General features: G+C 51.4%; 2 protein-coding genes across 2 annotated transcripts in view; both read right to left on the bottom strand.

Moving 5' to 3' along the window:
* Sbk2 (SH3 domain binding kinase family member 2) overlaps positions 1-13,739 on the bottom strand; it is a 20,120-nt gene extending 6,381 nt beyond the window's left edge. The window contains 5 exon segments of the mRNA XM_055595613.1: positions 7-143; positions 4,443-5,124; positions 6,714-6,916; positions 12,412-12,666; positions 13,545-13,739. Of these exon segments, the coding sequence (XP_055451588.1) occupies positions 7-143; positions 4,443-5,124; positions 6,714-6,916; positions 12,412-12,664 (1,275 nt within the window). The 5' untranslated portion in view covers positions 12,665-12,666; positions 13,545-13,739.
* A 3,006-nt stretch (positions 13,740-16,745) lies between these two features.
* Positions 16,746-21,234, bottom strand: Sbk3 (SH3 domain binding kinase family member 3). The gene is made up of 4 exons (XM_055595612.1): positions 21,190-21,234; positions 20,201-20,351; positions 19,589-19,791; positions 16,746-17,423 (listed from the first exon to the last, which is right to left on the bottom strand). Exons 1-4 carry the CDS (start codon positions 21,232-21,234, stop codon positions 16,746-16,748), a joined length of 1,077 nt encoding a protein of 358 aa, XP_055451587.1.
* Positions 21,235-23,428: the final 2,194 nt, after the last annotated feature.

The following is a 23,428-nucleotide window of genomic DNA, read 5'->3' as shown; positions in this document are numbered from 1 at the left end:
ACTCACGTTCACTCCCATCTCACAGCCAACCACGCTGATGATCACGATAGCCCTAGCACGAACCTCCGCCCACCCAGGTACGCTCATGCCCGTGTACTCACGTTCACTCCCACACGTGTACTTGTGCACACTCAAATTCACACCTGCCCACACAGTTTGTGTTCACAGTCAGTCTGAACGCACAACTACGATCACGTTCCCGTGCACACTCAGTCTCACACCCCACTCCGCAGCTCCACGTGTCTGTGTTCACACGGCTGTGCACACGCAGGTGGCTACACTGGTCCTGGCGCCTCCACACCCCCTCCTGCACACCTGTGTCCACAGGCTCATGCTCACATGCGCCCACCCCCACATGGATGCACACGTAGGCACAGCTGCTCACACCTATGCGCACATTTCATACCACAGCCGCCCGCTTTCGCAGTCATGTTGACCCTGCGCACAGCAGGGCAACCTCACAGTCACACCCGCGCTCAGACTTGCATTTAACTTCACGCACATTCACTTCTGCATACATGTGTTAGGCCCAGCAAGAGCCTAGTTTCCAAGGAAACACATGAAGGGAACTCAGGAGTCCGAATCGATGCAAACGCAAGAGGTTTATTCAATCCATCGTGCAATGGGGCTATCTCTGCGAGAGTCAGCAGCGAGTCAGGAAAGCCTCTGCTTTTTAAAGGAAAAAGCACGGGGAGAGAGAGGGTTACAGGTCTGACAGCACGGGAGCGGATATAGGGTCTATAGGGTCTATATTGGGCACCAGGTCCTGTCAATTCTGTCCCAGACGTCTGGGGGATATCTGATCTTTCCTGATAGGTGCAGGTTCAGCTACTGTTAAAGGTGGGAAAAGGGTTAGTACATCCTGTGGTCAGACCAGGCTATTTATTGTTAAAGGAGGGAAAAGCAATTTGCTCATTCTGTGGTCTCTCCGAGAAGCGAAGCGGGGCTACATGCCTTTGGTCAAAAGGTCAGGGGCTATTTGGGAGGGGAATTAGGACCATCTGGATTGGCTGCTAGACAATGTTGTTTTCTCTGTCTGTGCAGATGGCCGGGGTCAGGAGGGGCTGTCACATCCTCCTGTTCCCTGGAAGAGCACTGAGAGACTTCAGTTTGACGCGGGCCTATAATTTAAAAAATAGATTTCATGACAAGTAAAAGAACTACAGGTTATAGGGTTAGTCTGACTATTTCACGTGCACACTTCCGAGTTCACGCCAAGCTCACACCCTCACAAGAGCATGCACTCACTGTCACCCCCCCCCCACTTACATTCTGTGTGTATGCCACATGCACACCTAGTCTCACTTTCTTCCGCACTCTTGTGGCTGTGCTGCACAGGCCCTCGCATACTTACCCGCCCCCTCCTCTCACACCGCTGCAGCTCGCTAGCAGGGGTGCTGCTGGGACCCTGCTGCTGCCAGGGTGTGTGAGCTCTGCCTAGTCTGCGGCGGCTGAGCCGCACAGGTGAAGCCCAGAAAGTCCCAGGGACCCCCTGGCATGCCGAGACGAATCAGTGAGCAGGGAGAATGTGTGAGTGTGCTGGTGTCCTGTGTGAAATGGTGCTGTGTTGTCCTTCCCCTTGAACCCTTCCTCAAGTCTTCTGTCCCCACTGCTGCTCAGGCCAGCCTTGTCATTATCACCTTCCAGCTAATCTTCAGCTGCCACCGCCAATTAACACACGTGCAAGGCTCCTGTGCCCCATGCCCTCCTCCAGTCCCTGTCCCCCAGCGACACCTTCATCCCATGCACCTCCAGCTTTTATTGGACACATTCTTGGCCTAACTGCTCATGCTATTTTAAATGCACAGCTGGGGTGGCAGGATGTCTTGATCCAGCCCTCCTGTCCCCCATCCCCAGTCCCCTCATCCTCCTCCCTCCTGTTCCCCCATCCTCTCCCCTGTCCCCTTATCCTCCTCTCCCTCTTCCCCCTCCCCCTGTTCCCCATCCCCATTCCCCCTGTTCCCCCATTTTCCTCCCCCATCTCCCTACCCCATATTTTCCCCCTCCCACTGTTCCTCCCCCCTCCCCATCTCTCTCCAAAGATCCTCTCAGGTGCCGCCCCACTGGCCTCCTAGGAGGGCAGCTGTCACCAGAGTCCAGGGGCCCTTGGGGTCATTTCACACATCCAGACACACTCCCTCTGCCAGCCCCCTGCCAGGCAGCACCTCGTAGCCGCAGCAGGGGCACTGAGGGTGTGTGCAGGGGGCTGGGGAGCCAGTGACACATGAGCCATCCCGGAGCTGCAGCCTGCTCTGGGCCTGCAGCCAAGCAGGGCACGGACAGGAAGAGAGAGTGTTTGCAAACAGGCAGCTGCAAGGAAGGGGCTGGGGTAGGGAAGGTGAGAAGGAGCTGGGGGCCAGATGGAGACGGCTGAGGACTGGCTGGGGCTCCTGTCTGACTCTCCTCACCCGGCTGTGCTGACACACGCGTGTGCACCTCACCCGGCTGTGCTGACGCACACACTAAGATCTGTCAGACACTCGCAGACCAATGTTCACTCTCAGAGTGAGGCACGTTGAACGTGCTCTTTTCTCTCTGTGCCTGACACACGCACTCCACACAGCCCTGAAGCAAGCACAGGCTTGCACTCAGACCCAGTGTACACAAACACACATGCACTGAACTGGCCTTGGCCCCCTTTTCTGTTCTTTTATGATGGGGTCTTCTTCTGGGGCCTAGGACTTAATGGTTTGCTGTGTGGCCAGCAAGCCTCCCTCTCCATTTTTTTTAAAAGGATGCTCTAAAAGGGATTTGAACTCAGGTCCCCATGCTTTCATGCCATGCACTTCATCACAAGCTGAGTCACTTCCAGGCCCAGCTCGAGCCGTGTGTTTTCATGATGTTGGTACCTGGCCCAGCTGGAACTGCGTGTTTTTCATGATATTGGTGCCACACAGACTTTGCCTAGGTAGAACACAGAGGACTCAGCAAGAAACAGCTCCCGGGACTGGGATGCAGTTCAGTTGGTGGAGTGTGTTTAGCATGCATGGAATCCTCATGCTACATAAACCCTGCATGGTGGTGCACAACTCCCAGCACTCAGGGAGTAGAAACAGGAGGGTCAGGAGTTCAATGTCATCCTCAGCCACATATGAGTTCTAAGGCAGCTTGGCCTATGTCAAACCATGTCCAAAGAAGGAAAGAAGGAAAGGAAAGGAAAGGAAAGGAAAGGAAAGGAAAGGGAAGGGAAGGGAAGGGAAGGGAAGGAAAGAAAAGAGAAAAGGAAAGAGGAAAGGAAAGAGGAAAGGAAAGGAAGGAAGGAAGAAAGAAAGAAAAAAGAAAGAAAGAAAAAGAAAGTGTGGTGTGCACATGCCTTTAATCCCAGCATGGGGAGCCAGAGGCAGGTGGATCCCAGTGAATTTGAGGCCAGCCTGGTCTAGATAGTAACTTCCAGGACAGCCACAGCTACAAAGTGAAACTGTGTTATGAAAACTAAAAGAAAACGAAAATGTAAAAACTGGGCAGCTTAGTAGGTAAAGGCACGTCCAGGACATGAGTGACTTCTGCAAGCTGTCCTCTGTCCTCTACTGGAGTGCTCACAAGAATTCTCTTTAAAACTGGAAGTTAAATGGCAACCCCAACAGCATTTAGATACCTGCCATCACAGGCATGTGAGAGTGAGCCAGTGGGGTCCGAACCCGAGCATGTTGGTCCAGATCCGCTCTGTGCCTCCCTCCGCCCTCTTTCTCCCATTTGCTCTCCTCCCAAGAGGACAGAGTCAGCACAGGAGCCAGTTGCCAGGGGGACTTTATTTGCAGAGAACAGCTGAGGCACATGTACAAAAACTGGTTTCCTGCATGCAGGTGGGTGAGAGAGAAAAGCTGGAGCGATTTGAGTAAAGACAGGGTGACAGCTGGGAGGATGGCAACCTCGAGGTCCTTTCCCTCTGCAGCCCGCCACAAGCCAGCATGCTCTGAGCACTAGGGTGCGTCTCTCAGAGCCACAGCCACCCTCTGGGAGCTCAGACCAAGAAAGAAGGGAGTGCACAGCACACACCAGAGAGGAAGACAAAAGGGACTCGCTGGGGGAGGGGCTAGGGTGGTGATGTCCTGGAGGCGACTGTCCCATCCGGGGCTTGTGGGGAGGCTAGCTGAGGTGGGTGTGCACAGCTATGCGGGGGAGCTGAGCACACTGCACACCTGCCCTCCCAGGACTGAGGAAGCGGAGGCGGGCGGATCCAGAGCTCAGGAGCCAGCAAGATGGCCCCCACAGGTAAAGGCACAGTGACAGAGTTGAGTTCCGTTGCTGGGCCCCAAGGTGGAAGGAGAGAACTGGCTCCCAACTCCTCTGCCCTCCATCCAGCACGCACACATGCATGTGCACACTCGAGCACACGCATGAGCACATACGTGCACAATACACCAAAAGCACGCAGACATGAACTCCCATACAGACACAGCATAAAGGAGGGACGCAGAGGACACACAGGACAGATCTCATACAGACTGAAAACAGGCCGCCACAGCCAGGCAGGCGCTCGGGCAGCAGGCCTCGGTAGGTGGATTGCTCCCCGTCTGCAGCCGCCTGGCCTCCTCACGACCCATCTTCTCTCAGCTCCTTTGCCAGTTCCTCAGCCTCCCCCTGCCTCTGCCTCCAGGGTTGGCCTAGGTAGCCCTGGATAGAGCTCACGGGGTTCCTCCTCCTGGGGTGAGGGTCTAGCAGCCCCCACAGGAGACTGTCTGCCGCAGGAGTCAGGCCGTACCACGGCTGTGGCCGGTCTTGGGGCTGGCCCGAGGCCTGCCAGATGAGAAAGTCCTCAAAGAATGGGTCAGCCTGCACCAGGGGCTGGTCCCAGGGGAAGTAGCCAGTAAGAAGGCAGAATATCAGGACTCCCAGAGCCCAGGCGTCCAGGGCAGGTTGGATGGGTAGCCCCTCGGGGAAGGGTGGTGGGGCACACAACTCAGGAGCAGTGTAGGGGATAGGTGGCCCAGTGAGCCGGAGCAGGGTCCCTCGGGGCCTAGTGTGGCCAAAATCTGTGAGCTTGACCCGCAGGCAGGCTGGGTCACACACTAGCACATTCTCTGGCTTCAAGTCCCGGTACACCAGGCCGTGCGAGTGAATGTGCCCCAGGGCCGAGGCCAGTTGGCTGGCACAGCGCTGGGCAGCTGGCTGCGGAAGACCCACCTGCAGGGGGAAAAGACAGTGAATCCCCCAGCTGTTGAGGGAAAATGACAAGGTAGGGCTTCTTTTCAACCCCAAGCTCAGGTATGGGGAAATCTGAGAAGGCCAACAAACAGGTCATGTCAGTGAGGCCTGCATGACTCAAGAGACCTGTGAGGCCTACCTAGTGTGACTTGGTGAGGCCTATGTCTAAGTCTGTGAGGCTTGTGACCCTCTTGTGTGATCTGGCAAGGGTTGTGACTCTTGGGAGGCCTACTTTAAGCCTGTGAATTCTACGAGGTTGTAATGCCTATGAGGCCTAGTATAAACCTCTGAGACACTGTGTGAATGTTAGTGTGAGCCTGTGTGGGTGTGATGCCTAGGAGCCAGCTCTAGTGACACTGTAAACATGTGCCGATAGACACGTGTTGTAGGAGACTAGCAGAGGAGGCCAGAGACCAGCCGGTTTAGACAGATAAGAAGGAGTGATACAATAGAATAATGACATGCTTAAAAATGAAAGGTATAAAAGCCCAAAGCTCAGGCCGAACAAGGAAGCCCCTTTTTTGAGCACTCTCGTGTGAGCAGCAGAATATGCTGACACTCTGAGGGGAACTTCCTGTCACCCTGCAGTTCTGAACCACCCCACAAGCTTGCTTATCTGCCCAGCCGAATTTTCAGCTCACACCGGGAAACATCAGAGCTGCCTGAGCTGTGTAATTTAGAGGAACGGAAGTGTCATGAGTCTCTACCTGCCCACCGTGATCAGCCAAGACAGAGATTCTTTGAGTCTAGGAGAGGTACCCCACGACGACCATATTATGTACTGGCTCATAGTGATTGGATATGTGTTAGCTGGATTGGTATTAAAGTGCTTTTGTTAAACTGAAAACAAATCTATCCTCGTGGGCATCCCGCTTGGGGATTGGCCGGAGTGTGCTCAAGACACCAGCAAAGCCAATGAGGCCTAGCTGAGCTCCTCAGGCCTACCAAGTGTTTTATGAGGCATAATGTGCATCTGTGAGGCCTATGAGGTCCAGTGTGAGCCTATGGCCTAGGAGGCCCAGGAGCCTATCAGACCTGTGAACTTGTGAAGTCTCTGAGGCCTAGTACAAGCCTGTCAGACCTTTGAGGACTTCAGGCCCGTAAGGTCCAGTGTGACCTGAGTCTTATGAGTCCTATGGCCTTAAAGTCCTAACATGAGCTATGGGACCCAGCTGAGCCCATGAGTTGTCAGAGCTTAAGGGGCCAATTGAGGGGGATGAGTGTGTGAACTGTGAAAACTGAACTTCTGAGATCTAGTATGAGTCCCATGAGCTTGTAAGAATGCTGAGGCCCAGCATGAGTCTCTGGTGTGACCTGGAAAAATCTGTGAGGTCTACTGTGAACTGATGGCTCAGATGGGCCCCGGAGAGCCCATGGAGCCTATTAATTCCAGCAGACCAGACTGGGAGCTTGTGAGGGTTGATTAGTCTCAGTCAGATATAGTCAACAAAATCTAAAGTGACCCAGCGATTGCAGTGTGGCCTAACACAGTGGACACAATTCTTGCAGGAGCGTCCAAGGAACCCTGGGAAGGCCCATCGAGGGATGCCCAGGGCCTACCTGCTCACCTTGGGCTGGATGAAGGTGATGAGGTCGCCGTGGAGAATAGGCTCTGTCAGGAAGCTGTAGGAAGCGGCTGACTCAATGCCGATGCCATAGGCCGCCACGATGGCTGGATGCTTGCCAAGCGCGAGGCCCACACAGAACTCGTACAGGAAGCCACGGAGGGAAGTTGAGTTCTTGGAGAGCTGCTTCAGTGCTAGGGGTGTTCCTGGAGATGAGGGGCAGATGCAGCAGGGATGGATGTCAGAGGTGGGTAAGAGTTTAGGTCATGGTGGCGCATGCCCTTTAGTCCCAGTACTTGAAAGGCAGAGGCTGGCCGATCTCTGAGTTCGAGGTCAACCTGGACTATAGAGGAGTACAGGACAGCCAGGGCTACACAGAGAAACCCTGCCTTGAAAAAGCAGAGAGAGAGAGAGAGTTCATGTCACAAGAGCAGCTTTCTTGATGGTCTTCCTGGACACCTGAATGGAGTGTTTCCCGAATGCCTCCTTGTCCCTCAGCCGCTGCCTCCCTAGCACACCTAGCTAATAGCACAGGCCGTGCCGCTGCTAGACTCCGCATTGCTTTTCTCAGGGGGAGCAGAAACGGAATCGGAATTCTCCAGTGACTCGGACTCCTCGCAGTAACGATCCCATGTAGGTGAAATTTTTTTCTTCTTTTTCTGTAGGGTCTCGAATATCCCAGCCTGGCTTCTGGCTCCCTAAGTACCCGAGAATGACTTTAACCTCCCGATCGTCCTGCCTCACGGGTAGGATATAGGTACGGACCACCACAGCTGGCCCAAAGACACGTTTGAGGACACTGGGGAAAAGATGTTAAATACAGGATAATGGGTCTAAATGAGGAGTCATGATCCTCTCCCACGTAGAAATGACTCCCAGATTACAAATTACTGCAAGGCAGAAACTTCTAGTGTCAAGTTTTTGTTTGTTTGTTTGCTTGCTTTGTTTTGGTGTTTTTGAGACAGGGTTTCTTTGTGTAGCTCTGGTTGTCCTGGAGCTTGCTCTGTAGAGCAGGCTGGCCTTGGACTCACAGAGATCTACCTACCTTTGCCTCCCAAGTACTGGGATTAAAGGTGCGCCCTACCTCTGTCCATCTGAAGCTAGTTCTTAAGCTCACCCACCAATGGATTGTGTTTGTATGATTGAGGCAGACTGCCCACTTTTTCTTACTGGGGATTGAACCTAGGGCTTTGTGCATGCCAGGCAAGTGCTCTACCACTGAGCCATGCCCTCAGAGCCTCACTGGGGGATTCTAGGCAAGGGCTGTACAGCCTTTAGCTTCTCTCTGATAGGTTCTGGGCTAACAGCTCATCAGTGCGCCATGTCTGTAGGCATGCGCTGTAAATCCTGAGCTACATCCTCAGACCTCTTTTTACTTTTTGTTTTGATACAGATTCTAACTAACTAGTTCTAACTAGTTCTTCAAGGGCCTTGAATTAGTTTTGCAGCCTCAGATAACCCTTGAAATTGACATCGTACTTCTTCAGCCTCCTGTATGGCTGGACTGAGAGGCTTGGCTGCCTTCTTAAGCAAGGACCCACCATTCCACTCTACACAGCCAGCCTCCCAGGGTGGCAGTACATCCGATAGGTACTTGGCTTCCTGCCACTCTCTGGTTTCGTGGGGTCTTGGGGGGAGTACGGGGGATTGAATTGGGGACTCAGACATGCAAGGCCCTTAGTGCCCTAGCCTGAGTGACAGCCCCTGATCTCACCCAGTGTTTTGAAGGTCTCTGCCACTGTGCTTTCTACTGTACTGTGACCAGCTCAGTATTGGCTCCATTTTCACTCCTGCAGAAGCATGGCTCAGCAGTTCTCAGCCTTCTTAACACGCCAAACCTCCAATATAGTTCCTCATGTTGTGCTGACCCCTGACCTTAAAATTATTTTTGTTGCTAAGATTTAATAACTGTAATTTTGCTACCATCATGAATTGTAATGTAAATATCTGTGTTTTCTGATGGTCTTAGGCAACACTTATGAAAGGGTCATTTTAACACTTGAGGGTCATGACCCATAGGTTGAGAAGCTCTTGTATTACATGAGGCTGGGCATGTAGGGGTATAATCCATATGTCCAATGAAACTGAGCAGTTGGGGCCTCACCAGCAACGCCTCAGTTGCCTCCATGCTCTGAACAGACCTGGCACGGATCTCTCGCTCCTTTTACTCCTCTATCTGGTCTGGGCCAAACTGCATTCCCTCAAACTCAAACAATGGAAGACAAATTCCTAGGATCCCCAAAATGTTTGTTTGTTTGTTTGTTTGTTTGTTTGTTTGTTTGAGACAAGATCTTGCTGGGTAATTTTACCTTCCCTGGAACTTGATTGACCACACTGGTTTCAAATTTATGGGTGATCTTTTATATTTATTTATGCATTATATATATTTGTGTCTGTGTCTGTATATGAGAGAGAGAGAGATAGAGAGAGAGAGAGAGAGAGAGAGAGAGAGAGAGAGAGAGAACATGCTGTGCATGTGAGGTGTCTATAGAAGAGGCTGTCAGATTTCCTGAACTGGAATCACAGGTGCTGTGAGCTTCCTGCTACTGGGAACTGAACTCAGGTCCTCTGGAAAGGCAAGAAGTACTTTTTAATTTTTTTGAGACAGGGTTTCTTTGTGTAGCCCTGGCTGTCCTGGAACTCACTCTGTAAACCATACTGGCCTCGAACTCATAGCGATCTGCCTACTTCTGCCTCTCCAATGCTGGAATTGGAGAGGCAGAAGTAGCCAATGCTGGTGGGCGCTATCAGCACCTGGCACAAGAATCCCTCCTCACTGCAGAGCCATCTCTCCACGCCCCTTCTTTCTTTGTTTTTAATTTAATTTTCTGTGTATGAAGTGCTTTGGCTTCATGTATGTATGTGCGCCATGTGCATGCCTGGTGCCCACGGATGTCAGAAGAAGGCACTGGATTACACGGAACTGGAGTTACAGATGGCTGTGAACCACCTTATGGGTGCCAGAAATAGAACTTGGGTCCTCTGCAAAAGCAAAAAATGCTTTTAACCACTGAGCTGTCTCTCTAGTCCTAAGCCTCCTCCTGACCTGCGAGACAGGAGGTGGGAGAGAGGGGTAGATATTATTAATGTGTGTGCACAGACACACAGCATGGTGAGCATGTAGAGACCACGAAACAAGTGTGTGGAGTCAGCGTTGTCCTTCTACCTATGTGGGTTCCAGGCATTCTACTCAGGTGGTGTGACTGTCGACTTCCAAGGCAGTACCTTTGCCCTCTGAGCCATCTCAGCGGCCTGTGCCTGATCTTCTTGGCTCTGCCTCCTGAGTGCTGGAATTACAGGCATTTACTTAGCATGATGTTGAATCTTGATGAGGAGTTTTTCTTTCTGTCCAGAACTGGGGATTGAACATAGGGACTCACATGTGTCAGGTAAGCACTCTTCCACTGAGCCACATCTTCAGCTCTGCCCACCCCTCTCTCTTCTGAGACAGGGTCTCATGGCTTGCAGATGACCCTGAGTCCTCACAGGGTCCTGACTCCTTAACTTTTCTTATTTAAAGATTACCAGTCATATTATATTGGAGTCCACCCAAATAGTCTCATTTTTATCTCTTTAAAGCAGTGTTGTCAACCTTCCTAATGTTGTGACCCTTTAATACAGTTCCTTGTGTTGTGCTGACCCCTAACCATACAATTATTTTTGCTACTATAATTTTGCTACTGTTATGAATCGTAATGTAAATATCTATGTTTTCTTATGGGCTTAGGCAACCCCTGTGGAAGGATCATTCAACCCCCAAAGGGGTCATAACGCTCAGGTTGAGCACCACTGCTTTAAAGAGAGATCCAAGGCTAAGGATGTAATTTACTTGGTAGATTGCTTGCTTGAAATACCCTACACCACTGGTCCCAACCCCCAAACTACGTAAACTAGCCTGGTAGTGCATGTCTATAATCCCAGCACTCACTGGAGGTAGAGGCAGGAAGATCAGGAGTTTGAAGCCAGCCTCAGATGCATAGGAAGTCTGAGGCCATCATGAGCTGCATGAAACCCTGTCCGAAAAAAAAAATTGAGAAAGAAAGGAAAGAAGGAAGTAAGGAGGAAACAAACAAACAAACAAACAAACAGGAAAGGCTAAAGAGATGGCTCAGGGTTGGAGAACATTGGGTGCTCTTCCAGAGGACTCAGGTTCTATCCCCAGCACCTAATAGAGCAGCGCACAACCATCTGTCACTCCATTCCCAGGGGATCAGATGCCCTCTTCTGGCCTCTGGGGTACCAGGCATGCGAGTGGTACAAAGACATGCATGCAGACAAAACATCCATATTCATAAAATTTTAAAAATGAAATAAAGTAAAAATTAGAACGAACAAACAAACAAACAGAATAATTGCTACTCTTCCAGGGGACCAGAGTTCAAATCACAACACCTAGTGGCTCACAACCACCGTAACTTTAGGGAATCTGTCCCCCTCTTCTGGCCTCTTTGGACATTGCACTCATGTGCACTCCTACCCACCACACCCTGCCCAACATATACACATAAATAATAAAAATGTTAAAATAAAAATTTAAAAAGAAAGGGAGATTTCACAATTGATACAAAGTTTATACAGTTTTGGGCTGGAGAGATGGCTAAGCAGGTAAGAGTACTAGCTGTTCTTCCAGAGGACCCGGGTTCAATTCCCAGCAGGGATCCAACACCTTCACACAGACATAAATGCAGACAAAACACCAATGCTCATAAAATAAATTTTAAAAAAGTTCATACACTTTCAAACATCCTGAAGCACAGATAAGTGGACATGACTGTGTCCACTTTTTTTAAAGCACACTTTTTTCTTTTCTTCTTTTTAAAAAATTTTATATTGATTGAATGTGTGTTTGTCAGGGGAAAGTTGCAGAGGTCAGAGGGCATCCTAGGGCGGTCAGTTCTCTCCTTGCATCACGTAGGACCTGGGGAATTGAACTTAAGTCATCAGATTTTGTGGCCAGTGCCTTTCCCTGCTGAGCCACCCTTCCTGGCCTTCTTTTTCTTTTCTTTTCTTTTCTTTTCTTTTCTTTTCTTTTCTTTTCTTTTCTTTTCTTTTCTTTTCTTTACCAAGACAGGATTTCTCTGTTTAACCTTGACTGTCCTGGACTTTCTTTGCACACCAGCTGGCCTTGGACTCGCAGAGATCCACCTGCCTCTGCCTCCCCAAGTTCTGGGACTGAAGGTGTACACCACGACACCTGGCTCTGGCCTTCTAATTTTGAAGCAGTGTCAAATAGCCCAGACTGGCCTGGAACTCAGTATATATCATAGGATGACTTGAAACCTGTGATCCATCTGCCTCTACCTTGAGGGACTTTCTCTTAGGGATACTGAGATTTCAGCTATCAGCTACCACATCCAACTTTGTTTGTTTATTTGAGATCGTTATCTTGCTATGTAGCTATGGCTAACCTGGAACTCACTGTGTAAATCTTAGGCCAAGTTAAATTCACAGCAACCTTTGTGCCTCGTCCTCCTGAGTGATGAGACTGAGCATGCATACACCATAATGCCAGGCCTCTTGCCTTTTCAAAGGAGGGAGCTGGGGTCCAGAGAGGTTAAAGGAACTCCCTAAAATGCACAGCTTGAAAAATAAAGTGGGGAAAAAAAGATCTGATTGAGGCCTGTAAGACTCCTTAGTCTTGGCCAACTTGCCTGAAATCTCTGCTGTACCCTATGGCTGGCCTGTGCCCATGGTTCAGTACCTTTCTGACGGTGGGTAACCAGCAGGACATGGCCGAACCTGCCCTGGCCCAGGGGACGCACTTCCTCGTACAGCTCCTCAACCTCAGTTCGAACCAGGGTCTGGGCACTCAGAGCCATCATGTCCTCCAAGGCTAGAGCAGCCTCCTGGCCCTGCTGCAGCTCCTCTGCCGTGAGGCTCGCCAGGCCTTTGTCACCCCCATCCTCCACGGCTGCCACTTCCAGTGGCCTGTCTTCTGACTGTTTGCCTGGCATTTCTGCAAGACAGACAAAGAAAATGACCCAGGACTCAGAGGTTTCTAGCCTATGCCCAGGGGAGGGAGAACAAGGAAATCAGACTCCTGGGTGTGAGGGAGGAGGCTGGGGTCTGTGCTCTTGGGTGTGAGGGAGAAGGCTGGGGCCTGTGCTTTTCAGTCTGAGGGAGAATTCCGGGGTCTGGACTCCTGATTCTGTAGAAGAAGTCTGGACCTGGACTGAGGCCTGATTGCCACTTCTCATTGTGACTCATTTTCATTCTGTCAGAGACCCTGAGGCGTGGAAAATAGCCACTGGTGTGAGGCGAGGTCAACCGAGAGGTCAGATGCCCCCCCATTCCCACTGCCATCTGGTGGCCTGAGGGTGAAAGATGAACCAAGTCATTGAGACACCCCCCCCATCTTGTTTCCAAAGCAAACAGACTTGGGCCCAGAGTGGATGAGCAGCTCCTCTCTAAAGAGCAAACAGGTGCTCTCTGCCTCCAGGGAAGGGTGGGGCTCTACACAGTTTGGGACACTAGGGTCCTGCCTGAAGCTGTCACTTGGACCTGTCCTCAGGCCTTTAACCCTCAGTCATGTTGTGGCCCAAGTCTCACAGCTCAGCAGCAATTCCCAAGACTCAGAGCTCTCGACTCCAGTTCCCTCCATGACACCCGGAGAAATAGACCCCAGCCCTCCTCCTTCACATTCACGGTTCAGGACCCCAGGCCTCTTTCCTTGGACCCAGGAGTCCATGCCCTGTCCATCTACCCTCAGATCCAGGGTCCCAGAACCCAGCCCTTCTCCCTCAGACCCCAAGCTCCCAGAACCCCGCCCTCCTTCCTCAGACCTAGGGGTTCAAACCATAACTTATTACTGTCCCAGGAACTTCTGTAACTCACACAACGTTGGCCTTGGGTTCTGTCCCCAAAACTAAAGCTTCAGGGTGTTTCTTGTCCTGTGGAGGGACCAGGACTCCTGCCACCTGTGTCCCTGGCCAACTGCAGCCTTACCTCAGGCGGGTTAACTTTGCCCTACTTCTGACCTGGGCTCAGCGCTCCAGACCTCACCTTCTCCAAGGCTTGTCTGACCCCTTTCTGCCTACTGCAGTTGGTGCCCTGCACTTCAGGGTTCCTGCCAGAACAGACTGCCCAGGAGTAAGTCCCGCCCCATCCTAGGGGGTCGTAAAGCCCCACCCTCTGCCCCGCCCCTTCTGCCCCCCACTGGGGGCAGAGCGACCTCGTGTGTTGAATCCTAGTACTGGCTGTGAGTGGACCAAGGCCCTAGACCAGGGGGTCTCAGCTCTCTTCCCAGGGAACCAAGAGTCCAGGCAGCCTTCTTCCCTCAGACCCAGAAGTCCCTCTGCACATTCAGGGTCCACATTCCAGACTTCCTCGGATGGAGAAGTCTAGAATGCAGCCTTCCTATCTCAGACTTGGGAGTCTAGGTACCATCATTTCTTCCTCTTATCCAAGATCTCCAGCCCTAGCCCTCCTTTTTCAGACCCAACCTTCTTCTTTCAGGTTCAGGAGTTCAGACCCCAGCCCTCTTTCCTCACATTCAGGGTTCAGACCCTAGCCTTCCTTCCTCAGACTCAGTAGTCCATGCTTGGTCCATCTACCCTCAGACCCAGAGTCCCAGACCCCAGACTTCCCCTCCTCCAGGCCCCAAATCCCAGTACTTAAACTGCTTTCCTCAAACCCAGAGATCCAGCGCTCCTCCCTCCGATCCAGGAGATCTAGTTCTAGATCCTCGACCTCTTCTCTCTGACCCAGGGGTCTGGCTCCCAGCCCTCTTTCTTCAGATCTAGGGGTGCAGAACTCTAGCCTTCCTCCTCAAGAGGTCTCGTATTTTCTTTAATATGACCTCATGTGACCTGTTCCACAGTTCCTGCCTCGTGCCCATTGACAGACATAAGGCTTCAGAGAGGTATGGTGCCCAAGAGCCCCTGCACTAGGGTCCTGTTTAGGAACAAAATGAGACAGGATTCTAAAATGATGTCATGAGAAGTGACCTAAGACTGAGGACCAGAAACAGGTGGTGAAGCAACTGGGGATCAAGGGTGGCTTTTCCCCTTTCTCTGGGACAGCTGTTAGGGTTTAAAGTATTGAGAATGACATGGGGTTGTTTATTGTCCAAAAGACACTTTTAATTTTGTAAATACTTTTAGTTTAACAAAAACACTTGCAAAGGTGCCTTGGACCCCTCCCCAAACTTTCCTTGAGGTCAGCACCCACCCAACATTCATCACTAAGTTAGCAAAGCTTCCATGACAGTCGTCCTATCCACCCTCATTGCCCCAAGGTCCCTTTCCTGTTCTCAAGTCCTGTCCAGGGCACAAGGTGCATTTAGTGAACTCACTTTTAAATCTAGAAAGTGTAGATTCCAGGTTGGGGATGTAGCGCAGGCTGCAGTGTTTGCTTTAGCTGCATGAAGCCCTAGAGACTCAAACCCTCAGTGATGTAGAAACGGCCATCTCGGGACAGGCTTGTAATCCCAGAGCTTGGGAGGTGATGCGGGAAGAGTAGAAGTTCCAGGTCCTCCTCTGCTGGCATACATGAGAACTTGATTGTTTGTTTTGCTTGTTTTCAAGACAGAGATTTTCTGTGTGGCTCAGGCTGTCCTGAAACTCCCTTTGTACACCGGCTGGCCTCAGACTTAGAGATCTGTCTGCCTCAGCCTCCCAAGTGCTGGGATTAAAAGCATGAGCTGCCACCACCACCTAGTGAGCACTTGAATTTTTTTTTAAGTAAACATTCCTGTGATGGTTCTAGTGCCTGCTCCTCTACTGGGTGCTCGGTGAGGGTCTATGCCATGCTTGGGAGAGAGGAAGAGCCAGTCTTGGATCTCAGGATTGATGGGTCCCAGGAGATAAACAGAGCTGGGGTATTCAGAGCCAGAGAAGTTGGAGCTTCGTGGAAACAGAAAATGGAAGGGTCTAGAAGTGAGAAAACCTGAGCACAGCCCCGCAGTTTGTGACAAGGAGGGGAAGGAGACACAGAGAAGGATGGGAGGGCTCCGGAGGTGGGGACCAGCTTCTGTAGGCCAAGATGGGAGGAAAGTGTGCTAGGTGCAGGGTGTAAGGTGTGTGGGTGGGTGTCAGCCGTGACAGGGTGTGTATGTGTGTGTTCGTATGTGGCTAACTTCAGAATATATAAAAGATTCCCACAAGTCACCAACACAGAGCCGAGGAAATGTTAGATCAACATAATATCGGATCCTAGAAGTCAGCTTTTGGACCTTAGATGTTGGGAGCCCACCATGGTCTTAGGCATGGTTCTCAACTTTCCCAATGCCATGACCCTTTAATACAGTTCCCACGTTGTGGTGGCCCCAACCATAGACTTATTCTGTTGCTCTTTCATGACTGTAATTCTGCTACTGTTGTGAATCATAATGTAAACACCTGATGTGCAGTCCCCGCAAAGGGGTCACGGCCCACAAGTTGAGAGCCTCGGTCTTAGAGTAGTGCACTCCACAGGGACTCATGATAAGCGTTCAGCACTTCAGAGTACACAGACATATCTGTAGGAGAAATACAAACTTTCACCTAATGAAAGCTCGGGAGCTGGGGAAGAGAATAAGTTGGTAGGGGCCTGGCTAGCATGCAGGAAACCCCAGGTTCCATTCCTACCCAGCACCTCAAAAACAGTGTCTAGGTGCACACATGTAATCCCAGCACTGGCAAGGTGAGGCAAGAGGATCAGAAGTTTGAGTCAGCTACATGGTGGGTTTGAGCCAGCTTGGGATACACTGGCTCTCTCAAAAGGAAAATCAGGATGGGAGGGAGGAAAGCTGATAGGAAGAGGAGGAAAGTAGAAGAGGAGGAAGAAAGAGAGATCAAGAGGAGACAGAAAAGGAAGAAGCTGGAAAAGGAAGGAGGAGTGGAGGCTGCAGCAACTGAGTCCTCAGCTGTGTGTGTGCACTACAAGGGGGCGGGGATGTGTGCACATCTGGGCGCAGACTTCATCAGGGAAAAGTGAAGTGTGTTGTTCCCTATTCTCCCAGGGGCAGCTGTTGCCTTTCCCAGGTGGCCTCGAGGGCTTTGGTAAGAGGCTTTGCCCAGGTTCCAACCACCTGTCTCAGTCCCCTGGTCAGGAAGCTCAATGATCTGTCCCCATCCTCCCGCCAGCTTCGATTTCCTCCTCCTCCTCATCTGTCCACTCCTCCAAGCTTGATTTCCCCTCTTCCTCCTCCCCATCTTCACAGGACACACCCCCCAAGCTTCCAGAACCCTCTCCACTCCCCTGAAGCCCCCAGTCATCCCCTAAAACATCTAGGACAGCCAGTGGAGGGCTTCTGGTCTCAGGGTCCAGGGACAGAAGTCCCTGGAGCAAGGTCAGAGCTGAAGGTGCAAATTGGTCCCAAGGCACCGGTGGCTGAGGTGGCTGGGGCTTAGTGGTCATCCAGCCTGCAAAGGCCTCAAACTCAGGATCAGGAGCCAGTGCTACATCCCAAGGGAAGCAGGCTGTGGCAGCACAGAAGAGAAGCACGCCCAGGGCCCAGGAGTCCACGGCTGGCCTCAGGGGCAGTGTGTTCGGTGGCAGCAGGAGGCAGAGTTCAGGAGGTGCTGTGGGCAGAGGCACTGGGGGAGCAGGGGTCGGGCTGCCCTCAGGTCGGGTCAGACCCAAGTCACCTAGGGCTACTCTGTTGCAGTCAGGATCGAAGACTAGCACATTGTCCGGCTTGACATCTGCATGCACTAGCCCCCGGCCGTGAAGGAAGTCTAGTGCTCCGGCCAGCTGGGCCACTACTCGCTTCACCATCAGCTCTGGAAGTCCCTGAGGTTGGGGAAAAAGGGAAAAGGCCATGCTATCTTGCTTGCTTCATCATCCTGGACATAGCTCTTGATTCTTAAAGATTCTGACTCTTGAGGTTTCAGAGTCCGGAACCTGAACAGCCACAGCCATCTAATATCTCCACAAACACCCAAAGTTCCTTAGACAAGCTATCCTTTATCTCTCCGTTACTGACTCCCAGCAGAGCCCTACTTCTCATCAGAACTTTCTCTCTCTGGCTCTGTGCCTTTCTCTGTCTCTGTCTCTCTGTATCTGTCTGCCTCTCTCTCTCCTTTTCTCCCCCCATCCCCAGAGTCAGGGTCTTAGGTAGTCCAGGCTGGCCTCAAATTCACAATGTAACTGAAGATGATCTTGATAGGTATCCTGCCTCCACCGCTTACATGCTGGGATTAGAGGTGAGCACCGCTGCACCTGGTTTACATGGTGCTTCGGATCAAATCCTGGGCTCCATATGTGCCAGGCAAACACTCTACCACTGAACCACATCCCAGACCCTGAAGATCCTTAAAATTCTCCCTCATCCTAAAATTCTCAAACCTACTCTGAACATATTCTCTCTCTCCTCTCCCCTCCCCCTCTCCTTTCTCCCCTTTCCCTCCTCTCTGTGTTTTTGTGGGTTTTTTTCTTTGTTGTTGTTGTTTTGTTTTGGAGACAGGGTCTCTCTATGAAGTCCAGGCTGGCCGTGAACTCATAAAGACCCACCTGCTTCTGCCTCCCAAGCGCTGGTATTAAAGGTCTCAGTGAGAATCTAAACCCCCTAGTTATCCCTAATTTTAGCCCCAGATTGATGTTGAACTCATTTCTAACTCAGACTCTTCTCATATCCTACTGGCCAGACAAGCCTCTGTCCAGTAATGCTAAATAATGCACCCACCCCATGTCCACTCTGCATCCAGGCAGCAGCCCAATTATTTTATTATTGTATCTAACATCCATTTCTTCATCCTCCTTGGCTTCCTGCTGTCCTCTTATCCACCTGCTCATCCATTCACCCACCCATCCATCCATTCATCATCCATCCATGCTTCAGTCATCCATCCATCCATCCATCCATCCATCCATCCATCCATCCATTCATCCATCCATGCAGTCATCCATCCATCCATCCATCCACCCATCCATTCATGCATTCAGTCATCTACCCATCCATCCATCCATGCATTCAGTCATCCATCTATGCATTCAGTCATCCACCTGTCATCCATCCATCCAGTTAGTTATGCAGCCACCCATATAACCAGCCAACCATGCAGCCACTATCCATCCATACATTCAAGCATGCATCCATCTGTCCATCCATATACCCACCTGACTGTGCAGTCATGGATCCCTACAGCTATCCAGGTAGCCATCCATGCAATCATCTATTTATCCATCCGCATAACCATCCATGCATCCACACATCTGTCCATCCATCCATGAATCCACCCATCTACACATCAAACTAATCATCCAGCTATCCATGCATGCATGCATGAATTTGTCTATCCACTCAGCCATTCTTGTATGCATTCATCCATCCAGACATCTAAACTAGCCACCCATCCATCTGTCCTTCCACTCACTCTCCTTCCATCCAAGCATCTATCTTTCCTCCTTCCCTCTCTTCCTTCCTTTTACTTACCCCTAATTCTATCTCAAGTCCAAAGCTTCCCTCACCAAACCACAATATCTCCATGTACCTGATCTCTAAATACAAGAAGAGCTAGCCACTCCTGGGCTCAGTCCCAAGCTAGTACCCTTCTTAGAGAAAACCCGATTCCAACCCTACCCAAGTTGGCCTGCAGACGCCACCTGCACCAACCTGCCATTGTCTACAGCATTGTCCTGCTTTGACTGACCACAAACCCTTCCAGCCCACTCCATCCATGGCCACCTCCCAATCCCAGTGCCAACCGGAGCCTCAGATATGTCTACACTCTACCCCCTCACTAGCTCCAATCCATTCTCAACCCTAATGCCAGCCCAGCCCTTCCCCTCCAAGCTTGTGTTTGGACCATCATATGAACCAGTTCTGGGGTCAGGCAGGGAACTGTGTTGAGACTTAGAAATGGAGAGGTCATTTGGGGTCTCAGGGTGAATCTGGATGGGACAGTGATTTGGGGGTAGGGACTGAGGGAAATCTGAATAATCCTTTCCAGCCTTGCCTTCTTCTGGAGCATTCCACTGAGGTCCCCACAGGGTGCATACTCTTGGGCAAAGGCGAAATGTCGGGGTGTCTGCAGGGGCCTTCCCAGGGTCTGCAGCAGGCCTGGATGTGAAGAGACGCAGCGGCCCACACAGAATTCTCTCAGGAAAGTTGTTCTCAGGACTGAGTCCCGCGGGAGAAGCTTAAGGGCCACAGTTCGACCTGTCAAGAAGATGGGGTCAGATGAGAACCTGGGACACCATGGTCCTTTGTGGGACTCTAGGCAAACCGTTTGACTTCTCTGAGTCTGAAAATTCTCATTTGAAAATCAAGTTATGTTCTTTCTCGCTCTGCCTTCGACTGCTATGTTGCTTTACCCTCTCTGTTCCTCCATTTTCCATAACATAAGAGGACGTGGACATGGCAGTAACATGAATACCTGTCAAATTGCTCTCCTGCCTTGCTGTGTGATGTGAGACCTGGAGTCAGCCGCTTATCCTCTCTGGGTGACCTATATCTCTCAAAAGATCACAGAGCGCTGCACTTTCCAAGTTCCCACCAGGTCTGGCTTATCTCTGAGATGCCTTATGATGGGAGAATTTGAAGTCTACCCCTTGGTGGTTGAACTCACCCCCTTGGCGAGGCTGGGCTAGGAGCACACGGCCATAGGAACCGGAACCCAGCTTTCGGATGAGACGGTACTGGACACGCAGGCTTCTCACCGATGTCACCCTGCAGGCTGTCAGTTCCACTAGCCTCTTCAGGGCCATGGCTGTGTCCTCCTGGAGGGAGAGGTAGCAGGGTGGTTGAGGGGCGAGTCTGGGCCTCTTTGAACCTTGGACAACAGGAGAGATCAGAGGCCAAGCCAGACCCAAGCTGCAGATGCAAGGGACAGGGGTCACTGTCCCCAGAGAAGAGGATGAGTCACAGTGAGTCACTCAGCCTGGGGACACCTGTTTTTGTGTCCTAGTAGAGTTAGGGGTCCTTGTCTCTGAGACTTTGTCTGCCCCCATCTGAGGGAGGCAGCCAGAAGCTCTCAACCCAATTGTGGCTTTGATCTTAGTTCATAGAACCCCTTCACCTTCTCTCTCTCGCCCATGTGTTCTGATCTCTGTTCTCTGGAGGTCTCAGGTCCCAGACCCTGATTCTTTAGGTCTGCACTGTTGTCCCTCCCTGAAAACAGGCCTCCAGTTTTCTCTTCCTCCTCCCTCTCTCCTCCCTCTGTCCCTTTCCCTCTGTTCTTTGTCGTTCTATCTCTGTCTTTCTGTCTCTCTGTTCTCTTTTTGTCTCCGTCTGTCTGTCTGTCTCTTTCTCTGCCTCTCTGTTCTGTCTGTCTCTCTGTGTGTCTGTTTCTTGCTGTCTCTGTCTGTCTGTCTCTGTCTTTCTGTTTGTTCTTTCCGTTTGTTTTTTTGCTGCCTCTGCCTGCCTGCCTCTTTGTCTTTCTCTCCCTCTGTTCTGTCTTCCTAACTTTGTCTGTCTGTCTATTTGTCTCTCTCTGTTCTCAGTCTCTGTGTCTGTCTGGCTCTATCTCTCTGTTCTGTTCTTCTGTTCTCTGTGTGTCTGTCTCTGTCTCCTCCTGTTCTCTCAGTCTCCCTGCCTCCCTTCTGTCCCACCTCTCACCTCTGTGTCCCCATCCTCGGGAGTCTTGAGGGCCCTGAGCTCCATCTCAGAGTTGCCAGGTGTCAGCTGGCCCTTGTAGGCACCCCTTATCTAGATTCCCCAAAGAAGAACCAGACTGAGGGACCCTTTGCACCTCTGCGGGTCCCTGCCCAGCAGAGCTTGGTGAAGCTGTTGGAGGGTTGCCTTGATCTCTGTCTGAAACAGTCTTCCTGGCCCCTGAGATTTCTTAGACTCCCTTCCCAGCTTCTGTCATCTTCTGGGGGTATCACCTGTATTGCCTTGCTTATTTCTTTTGAGTCTCCTTAACCTTTGATCCCTTGTCTACAACCTCTGGTGGCCTCTCTTTCCTTCTGAATCTCTCTCCCCTCCTCCTCCTCTCCCTCTTGTATCTTTGTTTCTCCCTGTTTCTATCTCTTTCTATGTTTCTCTTTCTTTATTCTCTGTGTATAACTTTGACTCTTTTCATGTGTCTGCTTCTTTACCACCCTCCCCCTCTCTCTGTTATGCTCCACGGCTTCCTCCCTCTCTCTACCCTGCCTCTGTTTGCCCGGCCTCTGGCTTCCCTCCACACTCTCCCCTGTTTATCAACTGAAGGACTTCTCCATGGGACGCCTCCACACTCTCTTCTCTGCCTCTCCTCTCTGGCTCTGTTGGGCTGTCTCTGTGTCTCTCTTTGTTCTAATATCTCTCCAAGCCTTTTGTCCCTCCATTTCTCTGGGCAGAGGTGTGTGTGACAGCTCAGAGACAGAGACATCCTGTCCCCCACTACACGCCTCCCTCACCCTCCTGACCCGCTGCCCCCTCCCTCCCCCTTCCAAACTTAGACTAGCTTGGACTCTGGGCGCTGGTCCCAGGACAGAGGGGACAAAACATATTGTGACCCCCAAGAGCCAGCACTGAGGGCAGAGGAAAATGGAGGGGAGACTCATTCAAAGCCCCTTGCAATAATTGGTCTGGTCTTTACACCCTTACTCTACCTTTAGGGGCTGGGAGTGCTGGAGGCCAGAAGCCAGGACTTCCCACAGTCCTGCCCCTTAATACCAAGTCTCAGCCTCCGCCTGCCTTAAATCTCCCATGCCTCCAGATCCTCAGCCCAGGGATCCAGAACCTCAACCCTCTTTCCTCAAATCGGGCAATCCTGACTTCAGCCCTGTTCCTCCAACCCAGGAGTCTAGATCCTAGCCCTCCTCCCTCAGACTGAGGAGTCCAGACCCCAGTGCCGCACACCCAGACATGCGGTACCACACCCAGCCTCTCCTTCCTCAGACCCAGGGTTCTAGACTCCAGACCTACTCCCATATAATCAGGATTTCAGACCTCAGCTTCTCTTCCCTCAGACCCAGGTGTCTAAGGACCATCCTCTCTCAGACCCAAAGGCTGACACCCTAACCCTCCTCCCTCATCCTCCAGCCCTCCTCCCTAGATTCAGGGATCCAGAGCCGACCCACCGTTGGGACATGGGAGAGGAGGTCACTGGTGACAAGTGGTCCCAGCCTCTCTTTGTGCTCTACAACCTGCCCTGACCCTAACCGAAGCAGGGAGGCTCACTGCCCAGCCAGCTCCCCATAGTGTCAGGCTTTATCCACAGCCCATGCAGCAGGAAACTGAGGTTCCGAGAGCAGCATTGCCTTACACCAGGTCAGAGGGAGCCAGATCCAGGCCAAGCCTGGGTGACTCACAGCCCTGACGTCGGCACCGCTCAAGTTTCCACTACTACTACAGCCGGCTATTAATAAAGACACAACACAGCTCTCACAGGCTCTGGAAGGACCCGGGAAACTGGCTGTGCTGGTTGGCAGAGGGGTCCAGCTGGGCTGAGGTAGAATTTCCTTTGCTCTTCATCTTTTTTGAGTTTCCTCAGGGAGAGTAGCAAAGGCAGAGGCAGATTGACGGGTGAGGAGTGGGAGTGGGGGCTGGTGAGATATCTCAGCAGGCAAAGGAGCATCATACCAAGCCTGACAACCTGAGTTTGACCCCTGGAACCCATATGCTAGTCTCAGACCTCAATACATGACCTGTGGAATGTGTGTACACACATACATACAGAAAAGAAAAAAAATATAAGTCATAAAATTAATAAAACACTCCAGCAAGGCCAGGCATTGTGGAGCATGTCTATAATCCCAGAACTCAGGAGGCTGAGCCAAGAGGATTGTGAACTGGAGATTGTCCTGAGCTAGTGAGTTCCAGGCTAGCCTGGGATACATAGTAAAACCTCTCTCTCTCTCTCTCTCTCTCT

This window comes from Psammomys obesus, unplaced genomic scaffold, assembly GCF_907164565.1.
Source record: "Psammomys obesus unplaced genomic scaffold, mPsaObe1.curated_primary_1811, whole genome shotgun sequence".
Lineage (NCBI taxonomy): Eukaryota > Metazoa > Chordata > Mammalia > Rodentia > Muridae > Psammomys > Psammomys obesus.
The sequence above is the reverse complement of the archived record's forward strand: the minus strand, read 5'-3'. Positions and strand labels throughout refer to the sequence as shown.